The sequence below is a fragment of the Rattus norvegicus genome, chromosome X (assembly GCF_021556685.1).
Source record: "Rattus norvegicus strain SHRSP/BbbUtx chromosome X, alternate assembly SHRSP_T2T, whole genome shotgun sequence".
In the NCBI taxonomy this organism is placed as follows: Eukaryota; Metazoa; Chordata; class Mammalia; order Rodentia; family Muridae; genus Rattus; species Rattus norvegicus.
The window spans coordinates 159,803,730-159,816,411 of record NC_141554.1 but is presented as its reverse complement, the minus strand read 5'-3'; the positions used below and the strand labels follow the sequence as shown (position 1 = coordinate 159,816,411).

General features: G+C 47.4%; 1 protein-coding gene and 2 pseudogenes across 2 annotated transcripts; 2 read left to right on the top strand and 1 right to left on the bottom strand.

Moving 5' to 3' along the window:
- Window positions 1–2,168: 2,168 nt before the first annotated feature.
- Window positions 2,169–4,504, top strand: LOC134484031 (PWWP domain-containing DNA repair factor 4-like). Its single transcript, XM_087601068.1, has one exon. The coding sequence runs from the start codon at window positions 2,169–2,171 to the stop codon at window positions 4,329–4,331; it is 2,163 nt and encodes a 720-aa protein (XP_087457194.1). The 3' UTR covers window positions 4,332–4,504.
- Window positions 4,505–8,892: 4,388 nt separating this feature from the next.
- On the bottom strand, window positions 8,893–10,562 carry Dnajc8-ps1 (DnaJ heat shock protein family (Hsp40) member C8, pseudogene 1; annotated as a pseudogene). Its single transcript, XR_015646876.1, has one exon. The product of XR_015646876.1 is annotated as a DnaJ heat shock protein family (Hsp40) member C8, pseudogene 1 (transcript).
- Window positions 10,401–11,114, top strand: LOC147998405 (nucleoside diphosphate kinase B pseudogene; annotated as a pseudogene).
- The last annotated feature ends 1,568 nt before the right edge of the window (window positions 11,115–12,682 follow it).

Here is a 12,682-nt window from a genome sequence, read left to right as displayed (position 1 = left end):
TGTTCGTGGATGCCTCCGTATCCTCAGGACTCCAGGGGGGCTGGATCAGAGGAAACCAACCCTGGGAGATGACACAGCCTCCCAGGAAGAAGGGTCACTGTCCGTGACCCCTAAGTTGAGCTCCGTACCTCCACAGTACACGTTTACCATTGCGCCATGCAGAAGGTGTGCCCTGAGACATTCCTAGACTGCTTTATGTAGAAAGCCACTTTAGGCTTCGTGAACTCTGGTTTGAAGTCGGTAACACTTGGGAGGGAATGCAACAGAAGGGACACTGCCCATTTGTGGAGTGAATTGGGAACGAGAGTGTACCACCAGGTGTTCATGGATACAGAGGTTGGACTGTTCATGGATACAGGGAAGGACTGAGGGGATCACAAGGATATAATTTGTCCTCCCCGCCCCCATATTTCTGTATGGTTGGAAATTCCTACAGATAAGGTCTGGAGTCCCATGATAAGCTCCGTTGGCCCATGCTCACAGAAGGAACAAGGAGTAACAGGATTGCACAAGAAGAGCAGCGTCCTTAGGAAGCTGTTTCAGGAGTCCAGAGTCCACAGTGCTCAGCCTTACTGTGTCTGCTGGTACCCAGGTAATAACCTGGATCACTTGCATCCTGGCCTAAACAGTGAGCAGTGGTGGCATGTGAGCTCACCCTGGTCCTTCCTCTGTGTTGTAGTCCATATCTATCAGCAAGCACAGTGGGCCTCTTTTGAGGAGCAGACAGATGTTGAATTTGTTCCACACAGGCATGTATGACATGCATACTGCTGATAGGAAACACAGTACTGGCTCAAGGCAGAAGTAGTCAGTAACACAGTGGCCAACACCCCCACCACACCACACACACACACACCCCCACACACACACAGCCCACACAACACATGCACTCCAGGATACAAACACACATGTGGAAACGGGCCAGGGAAAAAAACCGTGATGAGATTCCACTGAGATGACCGGGGAGATGGAATTCTGTTGAGAGGCAGAGTATGGGGGAGCACGTCCAGAAAGAGCCATGCTGCAGATGAGAGTGGACACCGTTGTACTTAGGGGTGGGCAAGGTACCATCCAGGCCATCAAGTAGCTGTTTTAACTTCCATTGTGTTTAAGACTTTGTGGATTAAGGTCAGGCCGCAGAGTTTGTGTGCAAGAGAGTTCTGTGGTCTGGGATCTCTTGTTCCAACAGTGCCCGTCACAGGAAGATAGGGATGTGCAGGGTCTCCTGCAGACTTGAGGTTGCAGCATGGGGGTGCACAAATCCAACAGAGGTACCTGCTTACCCTGTTGCTCTCCACCTGACACTGCTGAGTCTGCCGATTAGCAAGCATTTCTCCACAATGAAGCGCTTTCTCTTTGGGGCTCGCCCCAAGTGTGCCCTGTGAACACTCGATGCCACAGTGAGGCCCAGGCTGGAGTTGGGAACGAGAGATCTGAACCAAAAGTCTGGTGGCACAGGGTTTGGTGGGGGGCACTGAGACAGAAGGGGACCAGCAGCTATGACAGAAGCCATCCTTATTTGCAAATCACCACGAGCATTTCCCCAGCCCCATTGCTCTTCAGCCTGGTAACACACTGGCCTGGAAGGTGAGTGCAATAGGTGTTCACAGGCTTCCTGGGGTTGACAGTGCAGGACTACCTCCCTAGGAAAGGAAATAATGAGGCTGGCTCCCTCACCCCCAGGGAATCCCAGGACACTGACTGGGTGGGCAGGAAAGCAGCAAGCCTTGTAAAGACACCCACCTTTCTGAGAGGATGTTCACAACCCCAGCCTCAGATGGAGGATCAAAATCGTTGTGACTGTCTCCCACATATGCTCTGGAACCTTCCATGCCTTCTCCCACACCCTCCCTTCTGTAGAACAGACTTTGTGAGCTCCCTTGATTTCTCTAGCCTTGCCTCACTGAGGTGCTGCTTCCTTGTCCGCTAATAGGTGATGATCTCCTTCCTAATGCAGCTCTGCTTCCCTTTGCCACCTTACAGGACACGCCCACACCATCCTGAGCAACTGAGGAGTCAGTTCAAACTTCTCATCCAGATTCTGGAGGGAGGACAGCACCACAGGGCAGGAGAGCAGAGCCAGAGAGGACCGGCAGGCAGTCAAGGTGCCCAGAACAACCAAAGGAGTCACCCTGTCCTGATCAGCACAGCCCCAGGGTCCAGTCGCCATGGACTCTGCAGAGTATGTGCTCTGTGGCTGGAAGGGTCAGCTGTGGCCCGCAAGGGTGTTGTCCAGACCCAGGACCCCAGCCCATAGTAAGAGGAGAGGGACGCCTTTCCTGGAGGTCCAAATCCTGCCTGTGGGTGAGAAGATGAGAGTGAGGAGCACCGAGGTGAGGCCTCTAACCAAGTCTGAAATCATAAGCATTGCCTCCTTGTCAAGAAAGGAGCCACGGGGCTCACCAGGGCAGAGCAGGGCATACAGAAGAGCCCTCAAGGTGGCACTAGATGTTCTGGGCGAGGGAACCTGCTTGTTTCAAGGAGGAAGACCAGGCGGCCGAAGAACCAGCACAGTGGCTCCAAAGATTCCAAAAGAGCAGGCCAGCTCCAGCTCCAGCCTAGGCCAGCGCCTGTGCCTGCGCCTCCAAGGGCGCAACCAGAAAGGCCAAGGCCCCTCCCAGAGGAGTCCTGGGAAGCGTGGCCGCCCTGGCCCTGTGTTGATGGACTCACAGAGTGTACCTGCAGTGCAAGGGGGGGAAGCCCAGGCCCACACTGCTGTAGGGCCCCCTCGCCTTGTAATGCAAGGGAGAGTGTTAAGAGGCACCAGAGTGTGGCCAAGTAACTCGGAGGCACCTTTGGGAAATGCTGGTGGTGATCCAAGGAAGAGAAAGCCAGTAACATCCAAGCCCAGGTCTTTGAGTGCCCCGGCCTCCAGGGAGGGTACCCGGGCTAAAAACCACCAGCACCACCAACACCACCAACACCAGCAGCAGCAGCAGCAGCAGCAGCAGCAGCAGCAGCAGCAGCAGCAGCAGCAGCAGCAGCAGCAGGCTGCCTCTGGGCCACCGAGGCGCATCTCTGTCTCACCCAAAGCTCTCAAACAACGAGTTCGGTGTCCTGGCCTAGAGATCCGGGCAATAGGAGCCCAAAGGAAGACCGCCCTCCCAGAGAACAAGGACCATCCTGCCCCGGGAACCCCAAAGCCTGACTCAAAGGGGGCATCGGCAGCCTGCATGCCTCCAATCCCAACGCTGCGGAGGTCACTCCGCATAGCTAGCCGAAAAAGGAAGGTCCGTGTGCTGTGCACACAGTGCGGGCTCCCAAAACTGGGACCCCAAGTGCACTCAAAGGTGACTAACACCAGGTTCAAGAGGAGAAGGGCCGGAGTTCCTAAAGATGCTCAAGCCACCAACGTGGCTTCTGCCCAGGGGCCCAGTACCATCGAGCGGGGAACGCTGGTCTGGTTCAAATTTCAGGACCTTCCCTTCTGGCCAGCGGTGGTCAAGAGTGTCAGCACCATTGACAAGATGGCAAGGGTGCTGTTGATCGAGGGCAACATGCAGTTTGAGCGCAGGGGTATCCGCGTCCCTCTCCGCAAGTTGAAGCATCTGGACTGTGGGGAGAAAATATCACTCTTGAGGAGAGCCAGAAGGCTGTACGCCCATGGCATCAACTGGTGCTTCTCAGTGATCGACCACTACAGAGAGGAGCTCGCCTGTGGCTCCTTCCTGGGCTCCTTTATTGACTACTTCACCACCCAAGCCAGTTACCCACTGAGGAGAGCCATCCAGGAGGGTGACCTGCACATCGATTTCCCCAAGGTGAGCTATGCCGACCTGGAAGATTGGGAGGAGGAGACCACCCCAGGTGGGAAGGGGCCCCACAAGAAATTCCTGCCTGACCGCATGAAGGCCGCTTGGGACAGAGCTAACCAGAAGCTCGTGGACTTCATCGTGAAGAGAAAGGGGGCCGACCAGCACCTGATGGACATTGTGAAGGGCAGAAAACCGTCCAAGTGGCTGGACGCTCTCTGGAAATCAAAGAGGGAAGTCCTCTGTATTGAGACCTACCTGGAGGACGAGGACCAGCTGCATCTCGTGGCCAGACATTTGCAAGAAGTAGCCAAGGAAGCAGACAAGGCCCTGCTCTCGCTGGCAAGAGGAGACATAGTGAGGTTTACGATGGAGGTTCTTCTTCCAGAAGCAATCATCTGCTCGATCGCCAACCTGGATGAGCTCAGCTACAAGGAGGCAGAGGAGAAGTACCTGCGTGGCCCACCCGTGCATTACCGTGAGAAAGAGCTATTTGACAAGAACATCTTAAAGGCGGCCAGGAAGAGATCTGCAGCCAGGATTCAGGCTGCCAGGCACCCTCCTGTGCACACTCCTTAGAAGGGAGCTTCCTCCTTTCAGCCTTCACCCCTGAGGCTCCCAAGACAGGAGACAGGAAGCACCTCCAAACAGGAACATCTGGGAGACCCTGTGGTGTGCTATGGCCACTGTCAAAGCTCCTCACAAAGTGTTTCTTTCCCCCTCAAAATAAATATCCATGTTCATGCTTGGCAGTGTTTATGTCTAAGTCGGCTCTGCCAATCCTGTAAGCTTCAGGCCAGGCCTAGCCTTTTGGCTCTCGTTCGACTGTGCCCAAAGCTCACAAGTCCCTTGGGGGCGCCTCTCTGGAAAGTCACCAGCCCTGTGTGGAGTATTGGCTAGCTAGAGCACGGGCTGGAGCCTCTCTGCACGGACCCCACGCACCTAGACAGCACACCAGGTTCCTGATGACCCCGGGTCTCTGACAATCCTCCTCCATACTACCTGTCCTCCTCTCTCTAGGGTGCTGCTATGGATGGGGCTCGGTTCCACTCTTTTCTCCATTACTTTGTCCTTCACTCACTCACACTGAGGGAGAGGAACAGATGTGTGTTTTGAGGCTATGCTTTGAAGGCACAGAAGAACTTGGAAATGTTGTGACCCTGGAACAGCAATGCAAGGAACAAAAGGAAACAAAAATGTAAGAAAACAGTCTATTGAGTTTTAAAAAAAATCAATCTCTCTCTCTCTCTCTCTCTCTCCCTCCCTCCTTCCCTCCTTCCCTCCCTCCCTCTCCCTCCCTCTTCCCCTCTCTCTCTCCCTCTCTCTCCCTCTCTCTCCCTCCCTCCCTCTGTCCCTCCCTCCTCCTCCCTCCCCCCTCCTTCCCTCTCTCTCTCTCTCTCTCTCTCTCTCTCTCTCTCTCTCTCTCTCTCTCTCCCTGTGTGTGTCCTTTCTCTCTCCCTCTCCCTCTGTTTCTGTTTCGCTCTTGTGTGTATGTCTGTTTTTCTCTCTCTCCCTGTCTCTCTGCATCTCTCTGTGTTCTCTCACCCTCTCTGTGTTTATGTTTGTGTGCATGCACAAGTGTGTGAGAGTCATAGGTCAAGTTCCAGTGTCTTCTTTAGGTATTCTATTTTTTGAGACAGGATCTCTGACTGAACCTCTTTCTCACTGATTGTTCTAGAATGGGTTGCCATTCAGCTCTTTTGATCCTCCTGTCTCTGTTACCCCAGTGCTGACATTAAACATGCCTGTCCGTACACCGTTTTCCCCTTTTGTATGAGTAACTGGGTAATGAACTCGGGTTTTTATCCCATGCAGGAAGCACTTTACATTCTCAGCCATCCTCCACACGCCAGAGACTTCATCCTCTTTAGGAGAAAGTTTTGCGGACCTTGTGGGCTGACTGTCTGCAGCCGTACAGCAGACATTGGTGTCTCTGCTTTTCTCACATTTCTGAGATCAGAGACTTCCACTGTTTGTAGAAAAGGGAGGTGGACTCTCGTTCCTTGGAGTTACTGACACCTGGGGTGTACTGATGAGAAGTAGCCATGACATACCTCCCAGAAGGTTCTGTTTCCTCTTCTTTTGTTCTGTATCCTTGAATTTCCTTGGGGACATGGGACTCCATTCCCCTCCCCAGTAAATTCATTTTCAGTGTTGCTCTGTTTATTTTTTAACCACGATGACCTCTGTATTGGTGGAACTGGTATTGAAGTCACTCACTATCTGTGTACTGGTCTTTAACTGTGGCTTTTCATTTTTCCACAAAATTGTGTGTACCTGCATTTGCTACAAACACGGCTGGGCTATTTAACTGGTTTGTCACAGTGACAGCCAGACTCCAGACCTAGGTGTGGAGAAGAATGTTAGTAAAGGAGACCATTATGGCCCTGAACACTCACGGCCTGCATTCCCCAGGACTGTAGACTGTGCCTCATGACCTTATGACCCTAACCCCAATCCGTGTGTGTGTGTGTGTGTGTGTGTGTGTGTGTGTGTGTGTGTGTATCTGTGTCTGTCTGTCTGTCTGTCTGTCTGCGAAGGTTACTGTCTACCCTGGAGAAAATATATTCCTTTTTGTTCCTACGGACCCTCCTTATTTCTAAAGATTTTCTCCCATCTTGCCAGGGGGGAAACTGGGATTCTTCTAAGCCACATCTGGCTTTCTGGGAATTCTGAGGATTCGAATTCATGTCCTCATAGTCTCCGGGCAAGCATTTTGCCCGCTAAGATATATACATATACATATACATATACCTATATCTATATCTATATCTATATCTATATCTATATCTATATCTATATCATCTATATCATCTATATCTATATCTATATCTATATCTATATCTATATCTATATCTATATCTATATCTATATCTATATATGTATCTATGTATCTATCTATCTATCCCAAGCCCATTTCCCAATCCTTGGATCCTAAAGAGCTCTGTGCAGGAGCATTACTGAACCAAGACAAGAGTTTGGTGGGAAGGCGACTCCCAGATGGGAAGGTAGGGAAACCTAAGGAGAATATGCAAAACTAATCAACTTGCATGCTGGGGTTGACCTGGACGGAATTATTTCCTTTGTTATCCTTGTAAAAGGAAAGACCAATAGTAGGGGTACTGGTCCTGGGTATTCAGAGGACTTTGGGTTTTAAAAAAGTGAAAAGTGTCTGATTTTGCTTATTCCTGTTGGTGATCTCGGTGGTAGTGTGAGACCATGGGCTTTAGGTGACGGTGTAGGGTGCGTGCTGGCTAATAGGAACATAATGTGGGCCACACATGAGCATTTGAAATCTAGTAGATTTTCTGTCAAGTCAAAACTAACTGGTGAAACGAATTTAAGCTGTGAGTTACTGGGGTTGGGGATTTAGCTCAGTGGTAGAGCGCTTGCCTAGGAAGCGCAAGGCCCTGGGTTCGGTCCCCAGCTCCGAAAAAAAGAACCAAAAAAAAAAAAAAAACCTGTGAGTTATTTTACCCATCAAACCCAAGTGTATTGCTTTAACATGCGATCAATACAAAAGGTTATTAATAATTCTTTTTTGTTTGAGTTTTGGCACTAACTTTTTGAAGTTGATAAGTATGTGGTCTGAATAGCACATTTCAACACGGACTTGCCAGGTGTCCATTGCCTTAAAGTCACACTTGGCTTAGTGGCAGCTTCATTGTGCTGCACAGCTTCATGCTATTCTGTGGAACATTTCTACTGTGGATCTGGTTGTAGGAGTAGCTCAGTTGTGACCTCGAGCCTGGTAGAAATTCTGCCTGGCCAGGGTTTCTGCCTCCTTTCCTCTCAATTACCCCCTGGAGTCTGGCTTACATTTACTCACTGCACTGTTGAGTCTTTCTTCTCATTTTAAACTCTGGTGCCTTTGAGGAGTATAAGACAGGTGACAGTGACACGTCCCCTGCTGGGACTAGACAATTAGTGCAGGTCTTTTTCATTGTACATGCTTTTAGGGCTAGAGTCACTCAGTTTCTTCCTCTCTAGCCTGACACAGAAATTCCTTCAGAGACTCTGGATTACCCAGAGGAAGAGGACAAGGATGATGGAATCCTGACAGTCTGTCCAGGGGCCATCTGGAATTATTTCATTGTTCAACAATTAGGGAGGTAAAACATTGTCTTCCTCTGACCTGGACTGTCTGCTACCATTCGATCACATTTCTTATTTCTGAGACATGCTGTGCCAAGGACTTTTCTGTTAGACCAAGGGTGAGGCCCCACTCTGGGCATTAGGGATTTTAGAGCCATTGTGAGGGAAGAGGAAAAGCTGTGAGCATGAGAATGTGAAACAAGAGAAAGTATGAGGTGCTGTCCTTCTACCCACAAGAGTTTTAAGCAGAAAGTGGCCTGGGGAACAAAAGGAGGAGACATGTAGGCTGCGTGTGTAGATTTAGAGTCACTGGGCACGAGGGTTCCATGTTAGAGGCAATTAGGAATAAAGGGTAGGGGACAGACAGGAAGTAGTGTCCGATGCCCTGGAACTGGAGTTGCAGATGATTGTGAGCTGGGCTGCCAGGTAGTTGCTGGAGGTCTCCTGAAATAGGAGCCAGTGCTACTTAAGTGCAGTGCCTTCTCTCCAGGTCCAAAAGGTCTTTATTGTAATGAAGTATATATGTAAACAAAGTTGTACTTTGTTTTTGGGGGAGTGTATAAAAATTTGTTATACATAAAAGAATATCACCAGTAATGAATGCAGACAAGTGAGGACACAATGGGACTGGCTGGAAGATGTCAAGCTCTTTTGGAAAGTGAACAGGTTTAAGTAGCTGGGAGTGACTGCTGTGTGAGTCCACAATGCCACTCCTATTGGAGCGAGGGCCTCAAGGATGGTTTCACAAGGTGGCCCAGGCTGATGTAGAGTCAGGACAATACCACTGTAAGCGATACATTTAATTGGAAGATTTCCACAAACTATACATGACCTTAAAGCCACCACAATTCAGATATAAAACATTAGGCTACAGACTGTGGGAAAGAAGGCACAGCATGAGTCAGTAGCTCCTTCCAGTTTTGGTGTTCCATGGATAAGGACTGGAAAAGGTTAGACCAAGCACCTCCTCTCAATGGACAAAGAAATACTCAAATTGATATTGAATTGTATTGAAAACAAAATGGACTAAAAGGCAGTTGCTACTCTATTTTGGGGTTGAGATGGGAAAAGAATGAGTCCTTGAAGCAAGTGGAGGCAGTGGGGAGGCTCTGGCCAGGGAGGCTCCACCATGGTCCTGTTTCTCCATCTTGACTTTCAGTGGCAGCAGGAAGGTCTGATTCTTCTTCTCATTCTTCCCATTTGTATTTATTTGCCTGGAAATTTTGTCAACTCTCCACTCAACCCTCCTGACTTTCCTCAACGTTTTTCTGCCATTCTCTTTCTTGCTTGGCTTTTTCCTGGCCTTGAAATCGCCTCTTCTCTCTGGCACTTCCTCTCATGCATTTCTTTGGCTCCTCCCCCTTTCCTTTCAATCTGCAGCTCAGCAAACAGCTTCATGGTGTGTTTGTAGACTGCCTGTTTGAACAGCTCGGGATCATCTTCCTCTACACTTGTAGGCTTTCTTTCCTCCTTTAGTTGTCCCTCCTCCCCCTGTTCTTTAACAGTGTGTTCCACATAATCTTTTCCTGCCTGAATTACATCCAGGGCCCTCTTCTTTTATTCCTGATCCTGTAGCAACTGTAAGCTGTGTCCACAGCTTCAAAAGTCTTCTGTGCTGTGTTGGAATCATCTTGGTTTTTGTCAGGATGAACCAAGATAAACAACTGGCGAAACCTCTTTTTTATTTTTTCATCTGTCACTTCTGGATCTATCTGATGAACCTCAAATGGGTTCAGATTAAAGTAATAGGAACCAGGACGAGTCAATTTTTCAATCTGATTTTTGGATGTTAGAACTGAATCTCTATTCTGTATTTGTTTCATCTCACTGTAGCAGATCATAAATGCCTCTTCAGTGCTGCCTCTTCCGCCAGAAGCACCACTCTCTCCCGAAGCTGCCATTTTCCCCAAGTCGTACTCTCTCAGCGAGTTAAGTGTACAGTTCATCAGCACCTGGGGCATTCACTATATGGTGCAAAGAATATCATTTCTCAACTATAGAATGGTTTCCTTTCCCCAGACTGAAGCTCTCTCTCCTCTAGACACTTACTCCCCAATAATCATTTATTCATTCTCTGTTTTCATGATCCAAGGTACTTCTGGGTTGAATCTTCAATTATCCGTCCTTTCATATCTTGCCCCTTACATTGATCATAGTGGCCTCCAAATTGGTGCCTACGCTTTTAGGTGTCAACCTCACTAGGGACTTATTGTAGACATTAAGAAGCAAAGTTTAAGACAAGAGCTGCTCCTTTAGAGGTGGTAACTAGAGCAAGCCTTTAGGTTATGAAGGGAACAGGATATTCACTGACTTGGCTGTCTGTTGTTTAGTTTAAAAGGCTACCAGCATGTAAGTTTTCACATTCCTTAAGTGAACCTCAGGAATGTCTCCAAAATTCTACCACTTGACACACTGGAAAGGTTTTATAGATCTGACTTGCTGAGGCATGTCAATGCATAGAATTGAGGAGAGGGGAAGCCTTACTATTTCCCGATCAGTTAGCTCAAATATAGCTAACAGATCCTGGGAGATCTTGTTTCCCATGGTATGAACATGGAATGCGGACTCCCCAGAGAAGTAACAGAAGACGATCAAAGGCAAATCTTATGCAAAGTGCTAAAAAGGGAAAGGAATAAAAGCAGAAAAACACCTTCCTAGACTCCCTCATTTTAAACTAGGCTAAAGTCACTAAGAAAATAATCCAAGTTCTGTGTGCTTATCAAACACACATAATCTCAGGTACTCTGGAGGCTCAATCAGGAGGATCCCACATTCATTGCCATCAAGCCAAAAGGCATATAACACAGACTAGTGGACAAGATCAACAAGGGTTTGAAGCATAAGGGATCCCACATGATAGTCATGAAGTCCCTTAGGGCTTCTGACACGGACCTGAAGCAGCCACACTACACTGACCTGAAAGACCATTCTTTCTTCCCCAGGCTAGTGAAGTATATGAATAGGGTTTGTGGAGGCCAGAGAGGAGTTCAGTGTGGTAAAACCTAGCCAAGTAATGTTGAGAAAGACCAATTCTGCTGATTCTAAAACAGGCACCATTCAAGGAAATTTCTACATTTAAGTTGTCAGCAATTCAGTGAAAAGTGCTAAGAAAAAAAAATCACTGTATGGTTTAAGCCTGAAGAACCATTTGACTACAAGTATTATGCCCCTGACTGGGACTATGAGTAGATGTGGAGAAACAAGGTCCTTTACAGCATTATTGATGGATACACTCCACTAAGCAGATGGGTCATCTTTTAGTTACTTTGTGTTGAGCCAAAATGAAAAACAACCACCATGAAAACAGACCCTAAATAATACTTTATGATTAGTGAGCTGGGGAAAGATTGAGGAAGAAAGTGTATGTATATAGCACAAGGAATGGTAGAAACATGGGAAGGAGCAGTGAGACAGACTTGGCTGAAAGTAGACAGAAAAGGGAAAAGATATACAACAAACCGAATGATATATGTTATTCTTAGCTTTCAAGAGACTGGGCTACTGAGATCCTACAACCTGGCTAGTCTATGTTCTTTGGGAGAAGAAAAAAGGAAAGAATAAACACACACACACACACACACACACACACACACACACACAGAGAGAGAGAGAGAGAGAGACAGAGAGAGACAGAGAGAGACAGAGAGAGACAGAGACAGAGAGAGAGAGAGAGACAGAGACAAACTGAGACAGGCAGAGACAGAAACAGAGAGACAGAGAGAATTTCTAGAGAAAGTAGAAGTAAAATTGTCTAGGGAAACTAAATGGATAGGTAAGAAAGGGGAGAATTTGCTCAACATACAATATATGTGAGTAAGAAATGGCTAGAGATGTAGCCCAGTGGTAGAGTAGTTGCTTAGCATGTGCAAGACTCTAGGTTCAATCATAAGTACCAAGGGAGAATAAACAAAGACATGAAGGAACAACACAAATCAGAATAATAAAATCACAGAAATGGGGCAATTAATTGAGAAAGCAATTATGGGTGAAACTTAAGGTCCTTAATTTCTTTCAGTAAATAAGATTAAGCTTTAAAGACCTTTAAGTGACTATGGTGGTTTGAATAGGTTTGACCCCCATAGACTCGTGTGTTTGAATGCTTGTCCCATGCCAAGTGATGCTCTTAGGAGGTGTGGCCTTGTTGGAGGAAGTGTGTCACTGTGGGAGTTTTGAAGTCTCATATATGCTCAAAGTATGTTCAGTGTGACAGTCTCCTCTTTGATGACTGCAGATCAAGATGTAGAACTCTCAGTTCCATGCCTGTCTGGATGCTGCCATGTTTCCATCTTTATGATAATGGACTGAACCTTTGAACCTGTAAGCCAGTCCCAATTAAATATTGTCCTTTATAAGAATTGTCTTTGTCATGGTGTATCTTCACAGCTATGAAACCATAATAAAGTGACAAAACACAGCTTATAATACCTCAAAAAAAAAAAAACTGGAAGTCTGGAGAGATGGCTTGGTGGTTAAAAGTACATCATGTTGCTCTTGCAGAAAATTCTAGTTTGATTCCCAGCACCCACAGGACAGTTCACAAACATCTGTTAGTCTAGTTCTGAGGGACCCAAAATGCTCTTCTGGACTCCATAGGCACTGGGCATATAGGCAAACACACATATTTTTAAAGATGAAAACAGATGAATAAATCAGGTGCACATTTAAAATAAAATGGCAAAGAGAGGAAGAGGACTTGAGAGAGGGGACAAATATAAAACTATGCTGTAAATAATATATATCTCCAAAATAAAAAAATAAAGCAAATGAAAGGAACAAACATGAAAATGCTTAATTCAATGAACCCTTCCTGTCCTATTCAGAACCACAATCAGAAA

What these genes read in the sequence shown, in the direction of transcription:
- LOC134484031 (XM_087601068.1), top strand. Translation starts at nt 2,169, where the DNA reads ATGGACTCTGCAGAGTATGTGCTCTGTGGCTGGAAGGGTCAGCTGTGG.